The 13,193-nt window shown below is 38.8% G+C and overlaps 1 protein-coding gene across 3 annotated transcripts; it reads right to left on the bottom strand.

Annotated features, from left to right (window-relative positions):
- Nucleotides 1-3,454: 3,454 nt before the first annotated feature.
- Nucleotides 3,455-12,560, bottom strand: tbcela (tubulin folding cofactor E-like a). 3 transcript variants are annotated; one of them, XM_028961877.1, is made up of 9 exons: nucleotides 12,460-12,560; nucleotides 10,342-10,454; nucleotides 9,752-9,916; nucleotides 9,381-9,520; nucleotides 8,951-9,132; nucleotides 8,440-8,696; nucleotides 8,156-8,282; nucleotides 7,689-7,805; nucleotides 3,455-7,583 (listed from the first exon to the last, which is right to left on the bottom strand). In XM_028961877.1, the coding sequence occupies exons 3-9, from the start codon at nucleotides 9,888-9,890 to the stop codon at nucleotides 7,259-7,261; spliced, it is 1,287 nt and encodes a 428-aa protein (XP_028817710.1). In that variant the 5' UTR covers nucleotides 9,891-9,916; nucleotides 10,342-10,454; nucleotides 12,460-12,560; the 3' UTR covers nucleotides 3,455-7,258. The 3 variants fall into 3 exon arrangements, with proteins under 3 accessions (XP_028817710.1, XP_028817711.1, XP_028817712.1); XM_028961878.1 differs by having other exon boundaries at nucleotides 10,342-10,457; nucleotides 12,460-12,537; XM_028961879.1 differs by having other exon boundaries at nucleotides 10,342-10,468; nucleotides 12,460-12,530.
- Between the last annotated feature and the right edge of the window lie 633 nt (nucleotides 12,561-13,193).

Here is a 13,193-nt window from a genome sequence, read left to right as displayed (position 1 = left end):
AAAATTTTACGTCTGAAAACAGAAAAGAGAAAGTACAATGGATTCTGAGCAAAACTTAATTCCTTTGTATCATTGCCATTTTTTTGTATATTGTGTACTTACACATGATAACAAATTGTCAAACATATTAACTTTTAGCTTCTATCGGTTCTTTCTTCTCTCGGTTACCATTGCAACAAAAAATCTTCGACTTGTCCAGCTGGGTCTCTTCAAATCAGACGGCGTCCTCTAGTGGTGAAACCAGGGTGCAGGAAACAGCAGGTTCCATACGGTCCTGGATTTATACTGTATAAACATGGTAAACTGTATACACGCTAGGTAGAGGGAATTAGTATCCTGACCAGTCAAGGGAATTGTACGTATAAACGTACTATGCAATTAAGTTGATTTAGAGGTTGAACCAATTTTTTTGTGAAGTGATTGTCATTGTGAAACACTGCAGCACAGCACACGGTGACACAACGAAATGTGTCCTCTGCTTTTAACCATCACCCTTGGTGAGCAGTGGGCAGCTGTGACAGGCGCCTGGGGAGCAGTGTGTGGGGACGGTGCTTTGCTCAGTGGCACATTCTGACATGCCAACCTTCTGATTATGGGGCCGCTTCCTTACCCACTAGGCCACCAGTGTCCCAATACGTTATGATAAATTTACGATAAATTCAAGGTGCTCCCTCATGATTTGTGTATTTGCAAACTGTCATATTCATAAATAATTACACCGTTTACATTTACCCCGTAGCATTTTAATGAGTAAACAATTGTACACATGAACAAAAAGAAACTTGATCAGAATTTGGCACTATTTTAACTGATAGTGCAACATTAAAACAGTAGTATTTCAGCCAGACATTTTCTTGGATGAATCGTGTATGCAGGTATGGCCTACCTACTGAGCTTAAATTCCTGTATTAAATAGCCTTGGTGAATATTAATACCCAGTCCATGTGCATTGGTATTATCATTTTGAACCTCTAGATTGCTCTAGAGCCGTATGGTAAAACAATACTATGTTACAACCAGGGCTACAACAGGATGTAGTCAAGAACAAAATCTGTTGCTGGTTCCAAAAAAATCCTATTTGTCTGATGTAAAACATGACTTGTCTGTCATAAGACCAATGAAAGCCTCAGCATGACTCCTTCATTCTCTTATTTTACACAAAGGACAGGAGAGTGCAGCGGAACCCACTCTGCAAACTTCCACTGTGATCGGTGAGTCCAGCTGCACCATAATAAACCAGCGGGTTTGTTTAAATGCTGGACAAATTATATGCATGTGTATAAAAAGCCTATTTATGAGGTCATAAGAATTTGTATTTTGGCAACTGCTATGCTGTAATTTTGTAGTTTTTTTTTATAATTCAGTATAATTGCGGCTGTTCAGGGCAGCAGAAATCCACTTGTCACTACGAGATGTTTAATGGAGTGCTGTGACAAGCAGTTGGAGAAAACAACCAGCTACCAGTGGGTTCCTGATGGCACATGTCCGTGAAATTTGCCATCTCTTATAAAAGCAAAGGCATCTGGTCCACAGATCAGGTGAAGCAGTGCTGGGGTTGAGCAACACTAAAACTGAGCGATCAGTACTCACTGTAACAAAAGCACTGTTTTTTTTCTCGGATGAAAATTAAGCTTTGCTGAAAGCGGTTGAACAACCTAAAGAAGAAATACTTAAAAAGTGTATATAGAATATGTCGCCTTGGGTCATCCAATTAGAGAATGCAGGTTTGGGACAGATTGTCTAATAGTCAGTTGGGCTAATAAAGTTCTATCAATCAATCAGGCTTAAGAATAGAGCAGAGGCCATCAGTCTAGCGTTGTTCATATCCCAACTTGCTTTAGGTTCCACTCACAGTATCCCACATTTCCCCAACTTGTTGACATTCCAAACAGCCCCCCCCCTCCTGTTTTCTTTCTCTGTGTGGCCCCGTGATGAATTGTCGGTTCCTGGCGGTGCCATCATGCTCCAGTGCCGCTCTACAGGCACTACATACAGCCTCTGACAAGCAAACATCAGTTGTGGGTGAGCAGTTTTCAACACAATAAGTGCCTTCATTATCCATGACCCCACACACAACTCGACAACTGGATTAATGTATCACAAAATGGTCTCTCATACCTAAAAGTTTACTCAAGATTTACCTGATTTTCTTGGTTATGATGGTATTGGATGGTACAAATACAAAGATTTCTCTCTTTTATGTTGATTATTTTCCTTTTAATTTAACCTTAAATGTGTTCAAATTTATGATTAACAGCTTGACTAGTCTTATTTAAGTTTGTTACATTTTCCAGAAACAACAAATTCAACAAAAGATAAACTGCCTTCCTGTGTTATTAATTCTAAATAATTTCTAATGCACTATGCATTGCAAGTGTGAGTTGCGGGCAGCTTTTATTATTGTACCCTCATCACCTTGGAGCTGTGTGGCTAGAAGGTCCAGGAGTGAACTACTTCTCTTTAGAATGAAACGTCTTTGATCACACCCCATCCAGAAAGTGTATCTACTGTACGATAGGTTAAAGAAAGAGTAAAATTGATATCCTCCAGCTGCCTTGGGAATGCTTAGTGATCAGCAGTTGGCCCTGCTTTCCTGCACATGGACTAAGAAGCTTTGACAACAGGGTTGTAAAATGGGAAATTACAGTTTACAACTATATACTCTCTGCAATATTTTGTGTCAGGAATCAGTAGCACAGCAGGCATTTGTTTAAGAAATTCAGATGCATGCAATCCTTGCTGTTTGGGGTATAAATAAATAAATAAATAGAAATGGAAGAGTAAATTATGGTTAAAGTATGGTCAAATGTGTAATGACACGGTGGAATGGGGAGGCGCAAACACTCAACAGCATGATAAATTGTGGTTTTTAAAATTATTTGCCACAAACATAAAGAGAACCTGTAGCAACACAATTAAACTTCAACAATGCAGGACAACCTGTGTGTCCTGCAGGCACACTTATAAAGGTTCCTGATCACGGCAGCTATGAGTGATCAGGACCCAATAACCAGGTCAACTGGCATCAGCTGGGTAAGCCCAGTGGCACCTGAGCATCACAAAATGTAAATCTCCAACCATAAAATGTCCAACCATAAGTTAATGTCACAACAGACTGGTAGCTAAACACAGGCCCATTATCAGCAGCAATTAGTCTGGAGTTCCAGTGGAATGCTGTGTTCACTAATTCAAATCCGTCACTTAAAAATAAATTGATTATTAGAAAGTTGAAGACTAGTTGAGTGCATCAGGTGCAACATCAGTTTGTAACTATTTCTTAATCATTTTGTAGAAATGTTCTATATTGGATGTACTGCATTAGATGTATTATTAATGTATTAGAAAACAAGGACATTAAAATTACCATAAATAGTAGTGCAATTTTCATTTTCATTTTTCATTTCAAGTAAAAATAAAAAATAAGTTTAGAAAAAAAAAACACACCATTCTTATATTTAATGGTCCTTTAACTTTATTCCCACAGACAAATGTGTACAATTAATGGACGTTTAGAAGTACAGAATGTTTGTAAAAATAGCAATAACATGATGCTGTTGTTAAAAATTAAAGCATACTTTTTGTAATAACTAATCCTAAAATGTGTGATCTGGGAAAATAACTAAATCTTGTTTGCAGGTGGTAGAGACCGCATACTGAAGATTGATGGAAAATGGTTTAAACAACCTGTTGTTAAATGGGGGATGTGACACATGACACGGCTCCTGCCTTATTTTAATTGATTTATCTACTGTGCCCTCCTCACCTCTGGCTCAATCCTAAATGGCATTCAGAGTGTATATCAGAAGCTGGTACCATGGTATACATGGATTAACTGAATGCATGTAATAATGGCCCTGAGGGTGGAGGAAGCTATGCTGTATAAAACCTTTTTTTCTATCCAATATCAGTCCTCTTTCGTGAACATGTGCTAAACTACACAGAAAAAGCCTGAGCTGATTAAGTCAGTAGCCAGTTCATTTATGAACTGGTGAGCCTGAAGAAACAGAGCCTCAGGTATCTTTTTCCACTCATTGCTTATTTCAATTGGGCAAAAATAAATGGATCATAAATAAAAACAAATACCAAGCACCATATACAAAAATGTATTATGCAAGTTCTCTTACAATTCAATAGTAAATTATGTTTTTCACCAAGCTGTGGTGCTCCATGGTTATGTGTTAAAGACATGAAAGCCTAAAATTAGATATTTTTATTTTTATCATGGACAAAAATACATGCCAGGAGGGAGAAGCATGGAAAAATGAAAATGTAAATATAAAGGATATGTGATGTAAATCACACTTAGATTAAGCTTATTGGTGGTGAATTATTGTTTATATGTGCCATATGTTAGGATACCTAAATATATGCAATCCATACTCTATATTAAAAAAGGTATTTCAGTTTTTCAGCTGTCAGTCGTGACAGTCATAAATCTTGGTTTACCTGTGCCCTGAACGTTATGGTTTGAAATCATAGCATGCTTATTGTTGCAGATTTTTGATCCCTGCAAAAAGGTAGAGTTTACATATGAGTGCATAGGTATATGTGTTGAGCGTGTGCTCGGTGAAGTGGTCATAATTGTGAAGCGTGAAAGTCACAGCCTGCTACATGGTTACTCAGCTGCTAATGTCCTTTAATTCTTCGAAATACCAGAAGTCAGAGCACCTATACAGTGAAATGGTCTGTTCTACACATTAAGCGCAGACTTAAGAAGAATCTTTTGCGACAACTCAGTGAAGAAAAGAACCAAAAAATTGAAAGATGGCATTTGAATGATGGTTGGGGCAAGTAATGCTAGCCTGAGCCAAGAACTGGAATACATCTGGGGTTTTCAAACACAACAGCATGCCATGCATATCAGTGATGGTCTCTGTCCCAAACAACAGAAGGCCAGTGGTTGAAATGGCATTGTGACTATGAAACTATGGAAACAGGCTTTCACAAATTTTACAGATCAACCGATGCTTTCAACCAGGCAGCGCAAAACGAGTGCCATTCAATTTAGCAAGGTGGTCCTGGTACACACTCATCACAAATATCTAAATATTGTTAGCTGGATTTCTGATCAGGTTGCCAGAACAAAAACAACAACAATAATAAACAGAAAGTATTTTAAATATATTATAAGATTTTGGTGCTTGGCCGACTAAAAGACTACCATATACAATGCGTTATTTGTAATACCGTTATCATTATATAAGTATCTATGAATTTAAGCACATCTCCTTGGAATAGTAAGACTTGGAATGATTGAGGCCTGGTCTTATAATATTGAAATAAATAATATAATCTCAGTGAATACATACATTACAAAAGAATAATTATACAGTACCATATTAAAACCAAACACATTATTCACAGAAAAAAACATGTACAGTGATGGCACTACATGTCCATATTTTCCATATAATCTAATATCATCTTAAAATGCCTTGTTGAACTCAACATTGATCGATATTTGACACATTAGTTAATATTACCATTCATATTTCCAAACCTTGAGTAACTAAGCCCCTCTGAACCTGTTTTTTTCTTAAAGCAGGATGTGAGGCTAAAATGAGGAAGACACACACCTGAGAAAGTCTAACCAAAACTCTACCTGCCAAAACTCTACACTTCTCATCCCATCTGTTATCTGTATTTTATAAGATATACTGTCTAAAACTACATCCACTCCTAGTAGCTAAAATGTGTGTACAGATTGCACATCTTCCTCAACAAAACTTCACCTGGCCAATCAGTGCTATGAAACAGTACCAGGCTTCATACCAAGCACCATACTGAGAACCAGCAACTTCATCTTTGGTGCCCATGAACCATTTCCGTCTCAAGCAGACTAACAAGTTCACAACACAAGTGAACATGGGAGTCAGTTATAGCAATAACTTCAATAAAACAAGATATTAGCTGCACCTTCATTAACAATCAAGATCCACAGAATACTCACAGCACAGAACTCTAGGTTCTCCTGAACTCAAATTTTTTAAATTTAGCCCTATTTTTGCACATGGGGCTTGTTCGCTAGTGTAAGGTCAAGTATGTCCTCAGGATTTACATAAATAAATATCTAAAAACATGAAAGAGATACTTACTAGTTTGAAGAGGAAAATCTAACCACACCTTAATCGATTATTGACAACTCTCACATAATTTACTTGATAATTCCTGCCCTTTCAATATGTCAGTAGTGTAAGCAGTGTTGCCAGATATCTGGTTGTTAAATACATTCCCAAATTGTCAAAATCCACACATCTGCTACTAATCATATTGAGATCTGACTTGCTCAGTATATATTCTCGACATGCAATACTTCATAAAATAACAAGTACAAAACTGCCCAATCTGGCAACACTGAGTGCACGCTCCTGTCTCCTACTCTGTTGAAATCAGATTTCTTTTACATTTTTACTTACTTTTACTTTAATAAACTTTGATCATAAGATGTATTAACTACCTGCAGTGACTGGTCTAGGAGGAATGGCATTTTCTAAAATGTATGCAAGTACACACAGACATTAAATAAAATGTTGAATGTTTAAAATATTTTGAACACTGGTTGGTGAGGAGAGATTTGTTTTGTTTTTTTTACACTCTTTGCCTCATGATGGAAAACATAGATATTTCAAAATGCATATCAAGTGCTCGTGATTGTGTTCAGTTGGGCATACAACAGTGCTATAAAGCTCTTTGAATGTTTCTGATGTAAAGAAAATGCTCGCAAAATATTGGCATCTAATTTAAGGCTGGTACACAGACAGAACAACCCACGAAAAAAAATACAGCATCACCAAGCCAACGACAGGGTAGCATTAAAACCTGAAAGACTTTTTTCCTGCAGAATGTCTTTTTCGATTGAACTAAATCAGATGGTGAGCAGTGGGTGATTGTCTTAAGATGCACTGGGTGACGCGTCTACGCGCCCCATAACCTCTGCACTCCTCTGCATGTTTTTTATTCTGTAACAGTAAACAGTAAAAGCCTTCAAAGCGAAAAGGTCAAAATAGAGGACCACTCACACGTCATGGTGATCAGCCGTGGACAACACACAGCTACAGGCAGCCGACGTAGTGCATCTGTGTTGATGTGAAAAGTAAAGCAGCCTTTCAACACAAGAGGACATCCAACATTTCCACACAAGCAGATGTGCTGGATTTTTTTTTCTCTCTGTGCACGTGACTTGGGAATCCAAATGTTACAACACTGGGTTTAGAATGAGGAAAGTTCTTTAGAGGTCTCTTGGTCAAAACCACAGCAGCTACTTGGTTTTGGGGACAACAAGAATTCCGTCCCCATCACGAATGCTGTAGGAGTGGAGGGCCCGTGCATTGTACTTCATCTCTTCAGGCCCGAAGGCACTGTGCATGTCCTTGTCAATGTAGTAAAGACGCATGTTGCTGCTGGGGAGCTGCACCACTGTCCTCAGCTGCTTCTTCAGCTCAGCTACTGTCTGATCCAGACGGATACTGACCTGCTCAACCTTGTCCTCACAGTGTACTTCCACCTTGGCATGAAACCGTGGTCTCAGGTCAATTTCTGCCAACGGTTCCAGTTTACCATACTTTGTTATTAAGCTGTGATACCTTTGGAAAGATACATACAAAAAAGCAAACCATTAAGAAACCCAGTGTACAAAGGGTTGTGTGGTTCTTGGATTTTTTTTGTAAAAAGCTTAAACAATGACATACCTGTATGGAAGTTCCTCCTCAGGGTAACCCAGATGGTAACGGATGAAGAACCGCTCAGCATCCTCTCGTTCATTATCAGTCACGACACTTCCATTGAGAGACGTCACAGATGGCAACCTGGAGGTAGCAGAAGGTCAGCAGGAGCAACCCCACAGGATGATATATAGGAGAATTGACAGAGGTTAAAGCACGATCCTTCTGACAGGTGTAGCAGTTTAGGAACTGGAGGAAACTAAAGTGTTCACAATAAAATAAGCACATTAGTATAGCAAAAGAAATTTCATTTTAAAGTACAATAATAATTACAATAATAATAACATTTTCAGTACAAGCAATGCTCTGTGCATTTCTGGACTTGTAACTCAGGATACAGGCATCATGCATAATCGTCACATAACACATACTTTTAGATTTAATTTTTAAGTAAATTTTTAGATTTAAAATAAGGAAACTTATATACCACTTACTGTGCTATCATGAGGCATCTGCGCTCTTTATTGGTATATGTCTGCAATAAAGGTATCCCCTGGAGTCTCACCTCTTCTAGCTTGGGAAAGAAGTTTAGCTTCTCTATATCTTCCCACTGATTAAGACCTGACATATACAGGCAACACAGCATGAAAGATCTATGTGACGATCTATTGATGAATCAAGCTATTTAAATATAATGAAAAGCTGAAACATTTAAACTCTCCAGCACCTAAGATCAAGATGGAAACTCCAGAATGTCAGATCAGATTCATGAACACACCTGAGTTGTGCAGATTGATGCTGCGCAAGTTTGGGAAAAGTCGCTGTAGGATGTCTCCGGAGTCGTCAATAGAGCTGAGGTTATTATTAGCCATGACTAAGGTGTCCAGTGCAGGAAACATGGGCCCGAACTTGCGCACCTCGCTCCAGTCATGCAGGCTGTTGTCTGTTATGTGCAGCAGGCGCAGGGTGGGGCAGGACACAGCAGACGTGGAGACGGTGTTGTACTCATTAAGGCACAGGAACAGTTCCTCCAGCCTGAAGGAAGGCAAAGAGGGGTGACGAGACAAACTTTACACAGCATACACATTGACACTGGCCACAAATGAAAAGCACACAGCAAAGAGAGTCAGAAGAGCTGGGTGATGAGAAACTGAATATGTAATTTATTTTTTCAGAACGCAGTCTAATTTTGAATTAGAATGAGTAATACAGAGCTTCCCAGTCCCTATAAAAAAAATGCCATTGTTGCCGAAGACAAGAGCCAATATATCACTTTTTGAGCTGCTTACTCAGGGATCTCTCGTGTGAGAATGTGCACTGTGTCCCAGGACACTTGTGTGTTGTTAAGGATGAGCCGGCGGACTCTGGAAAAGGCTTCAGCACAACTTGGTTCCAATCCAGATTCATTCAGAGGGTTTGAGCTAAGGTTAAGGAAGTCCAAATTTGGGATGTTGGAAACAATCTTACTGATCTGAAATGTGGATCAAGAAAGAAAGAAAAACAGCACTGAACTCAAACTCAAAGCACATTAAAACTACATACAAGCAATTCTGGCATGAATTATATTTTTATTGCCCACACTTTCTCATCTCATCCCTTCATTTTCAAATGACCAGCCATTTGTTGAACTGGGCCAGAATTATTTTGAATAATGTAGGAAACAAAGGTGCAATTTTAGAATTAGAAAAAAAATGTTCTCCTTTAATGTGGACCACCCACCTCATGCCAGTTGCGGAGCTTGTTATGGGACAGATCTAGTTCAACAACATGAGCACAAAAGGCAGCGATTTCTCCTTCATCTCCAGCTTGACTAATTCCACAGCCATTCAGGACCAACACGCTGGGCAGATTCAAGCGATCTTAAAAAAAAAAAAAAAAAAGGACTATGAGCCTACACAAATACTGGTTAATATAAGCTTTAGTGGTTGAGAACAATACTGTTCTACTGCAAAATCTGAGGTCCAACTCACAAACATTCAGAGAAATGCTCACCTGACATAAATGTAATCCCTAAATTATAACATTACCAGTAAAAATGTGTGTGTGTGTGTGTGTGTGTGTGTGTGTGGATATAGCCATGTCATTTTTACCTTTCATTGGGGATCCTTGGGGACCGGAGGGTACGACTATTCCTATGCCAGGCCCACGACGATATGGAAAATTTTCTGGGCTGTACTTCTCACTGATCACCTGCATGAAGGTGCGTCCATCCTCCTCACACTGTTCCATTGCCTTGTCCCACGTGCCCTGTCTGGCTGTTTCCCACCATCAATAAAAAAAAACATAGTTTTTTTGGACCTCACTATTCAAAGGCCTGAACACCTCTTACAGCAAGCATATAAATACAAATAAAGTCTCATTAGTTGGTTGATTAACAACCTCACATAATACAAAGCAACTTCTATTAGTTAGAACAGTGTTTCTCAATCCTGCTCCTGGAGTAGCACCTGCCAGCCTGACCTTCACTGTTTCTTAATGGCCTAATAATGAAGGCGGTCGGTTACAAGCAGTGCGGGTTTGATCGAAAGCTTGCTGGAAGGACTGAGGAACACTGAATTAGAACAATAAATATTGATCCTCTGACAGTGATGGTAATAGCAGGAATGTAATATAATTCTTCTCCAGGACTGTGTTCAGAAAGATGTTTTTATGCAAAATGTCTAGTTTCAGTACAACTTACGTTTCAAGGTCCTGGCACCAGTAAAAGGTGACTCTTTTGGTGTTTTTTCCCCAGTATCAGCTTCCGATGCAGTGGCTGTCTGGATGATGGAATGAAGGCCACTGTTGTCACGTCTGCTGAAAAGACACTAGAAATCAGGAAATGGTCTAATAATGATCATAATATAAACAATGTATCAATCATCTAATAGGGACATCACAATATTAGATTGTCTATAGGCAACATTGTAATATTTATCTCTATGAAGCATATAGGGGTGTTAGAAATTTCTCTACAGCAATATATTTTTAATGGTGATATTGTATCGATACAGGGACATCAAAAATTGTTATTTTCGTATACAAATTTAGTCCACCGGGTGGTGCTGGTGGGCATTTTCTTTCGTGAGGTCAGTAAAGGTGAGAGTCAGTGTGCAACTACAAACTCCACTCATGTAGGTGGCGCTGTACAGCTGGGTACTTTGATTTTTTTACTGCTTTCATACTGACAGAACCACAAGATCTCACAATAACACTGCATGCGCCAAGAAGCCTCTAGTTTGCCAAGCCAAAGAAGCTTACCTACAGTAAAATTCAATCTTAATAAATGCAAATATCATCATGTATAGTGATACAAATAATGAAACCCTTGCCAATACACAACCCTTAATTGTGTTGTAATAAAGATCGTATTGTGACCCATGTATCGTGATACATATTGTGTCATGAGATCTTTGCAAATGTATGATATGCAATGGTGGGTTATCAATGTCAATAAATTGTCTTCATGCATTATATAAACTAGAAAACATGACACAAGGCACTGTCTCTATAACAGTATCTGAATTTGTGATGCCACTGCTTTCTGTTATGAAGATCAGATATGATATGGTATTTCATGCAGAGTATCCCTGCAAAAGAGACCTACACTTGGCCCTCCAGTGATGAAAGAAAATGGAAAATATGATGTAATGTCACATATGGTTGAAATAAATGTAAAACTGATGAAGGTAAATGTGTAGCTCCTTGTGTACGTGTTTGACAGCGGTATGCTAATACCTTTTATCTGCCTCAATAAAACATTAGCAATCGTTATGGAAGTCTGCAACTCTCATTAACCATAACCACTGAATCTGGGAGCTCAACCCGGGAGACTGGGCGCAGGGCACACACCATTTACTCACACCCTCACACAAAAGGCCATTTAGCGTCACCAATTCACCTAGATTTCCTACGGCTGCTGGAGAAAGCCAGAGAACCCAAAGGAAGCCCAGGCCAACACAGGGAGAGCATGCAAACTCCACACACAAGGCCAAAGTCCTGATTCCTTGTAGGTGTGAGGCCAGATTCATACATTCATACATAAATACATTGCCAAATGCAAATAATAACTAACCAGAGTGATTAGAAAGAAATTATGTGTAGATCTTAGGGAGGAATTGGTAGAATGAAAGTCTCTCCGGTTTTCTGAAGGGGTGGGTGTTCACATCAATTATATATTTTTTAATTATTTTAAATGTTTAACTCAATGCCAACAGTGTAGCATATGTTGGATATATCTAATGATATAGCACATGGTTGAAAAGCTGTGAATTGGCTACATTGCTGTTTGGGATACATTGGACTGTACAATTGTTAATTCAAGAGCACCATGTCTGTTTCAATAAAATAAATCAGATGATTTATTTTATTGATCTACTTACTGTAGATATTGTGATATGATGTTAATGGTGACGATGAGTGTCGTGTTCCCCAAAAGCTGAAGTAAAATCTATACCACTGACAACTTGCATCGTGATGCAGACCAATCAAAAATCCCGCCAAAACGACACTAATTAGGTAAGACGTGCAAACTGGAAAAAAGAAAACCTCCTGTCTCCCTTCACATTAAAGCACATTAATAAAAAAGGCCTTTTCTCCGATGCCGCTCAGCTGTTAGTGTCGCTAAGAAACGCTGAAATGGCACAAGGTTGTAAATATTTGAATAAATGTTTTGATCCCATGTTTTTCCCTCGAGGATGAATGACAGCTCTGACAGCTGGGGGAAGGGGGGATGCCGCGATTTCAGCACGACTGCTCGCGAACAGGCGACGACACGCGTCGATTCCAACATTACATTTACCTTCGAACGCGTCCTTACCTGCGCCCAGGACCTCCTGCCCAACGTTCCCCTTGTTGTTGTTGTTGATTCAGATGTCACATAAAGGCAACTTCCTCCGTGCCGGAAGTGACGCCATCCACCATGGACGGTTGTGATTGGACATCGTGAAGGGGCGTGACTTAGTGCCACAATTCCCCCTAATTATGCAGCCAGGAGGATCAAGACCCGCTTGGATGCTGCTGACAGATAATTTATACAAAAATACAATACCAAAAAAAAAAAAACGCACAGTAATATTTACACAGTTTTGAAGTATGTTTAAACGTTGTTTAATTTTAAATAACCTGAACAAGAAACTGAAAAAAATGGGACGACGTGTGGCTCAGTTTACCTGGATGTTTCCTCCCAAAAAGCGAAACAGAGAAAGGAAGCACAGTTTAAAATAAATCACAGATTGTTCATTACCCCAGTAAGATGGCATGAAATGAACCAGGCCCTCTCAGAGTACTGACATAAATTCAACATTGTAGAAGGCACGTGTTCTCGTTGCTTATTGTACTCTATTAAGAAATCACATTTGGTCAAACCATAGCTGTCTCTCATTCCTTGTGTATTCTTTTATTTTATTTTTTTTACTTTTACAGTCAATGTAAATACAAACAATAACCACAGTCCTGAGATTGGGCTTAAGCTCTCAAATAAATATATATATACTTACAATAAAGATCTGAGGAATAAATGACTAAATAAATAAATAAATAGACAAACTTTAA

The sequence above is a fragment of the Denticeps clupeoides genome, chromosome 19 (genome assembly GCF_900700375.1).
Source record: "Denticeps clupeoides chromosome 19, fDenClu1.1, whole genome shotgun sequence".
Lineage (NCBI taxonomy): Eukaryota > Metazoa > Chordata > Actinopteri > Clupeiformes > Denticipitidae > Denticeps > Denticeps clupeoides.
This window is presented reverse-complemented; position numbering and strand designations above follow the sequence as displayed.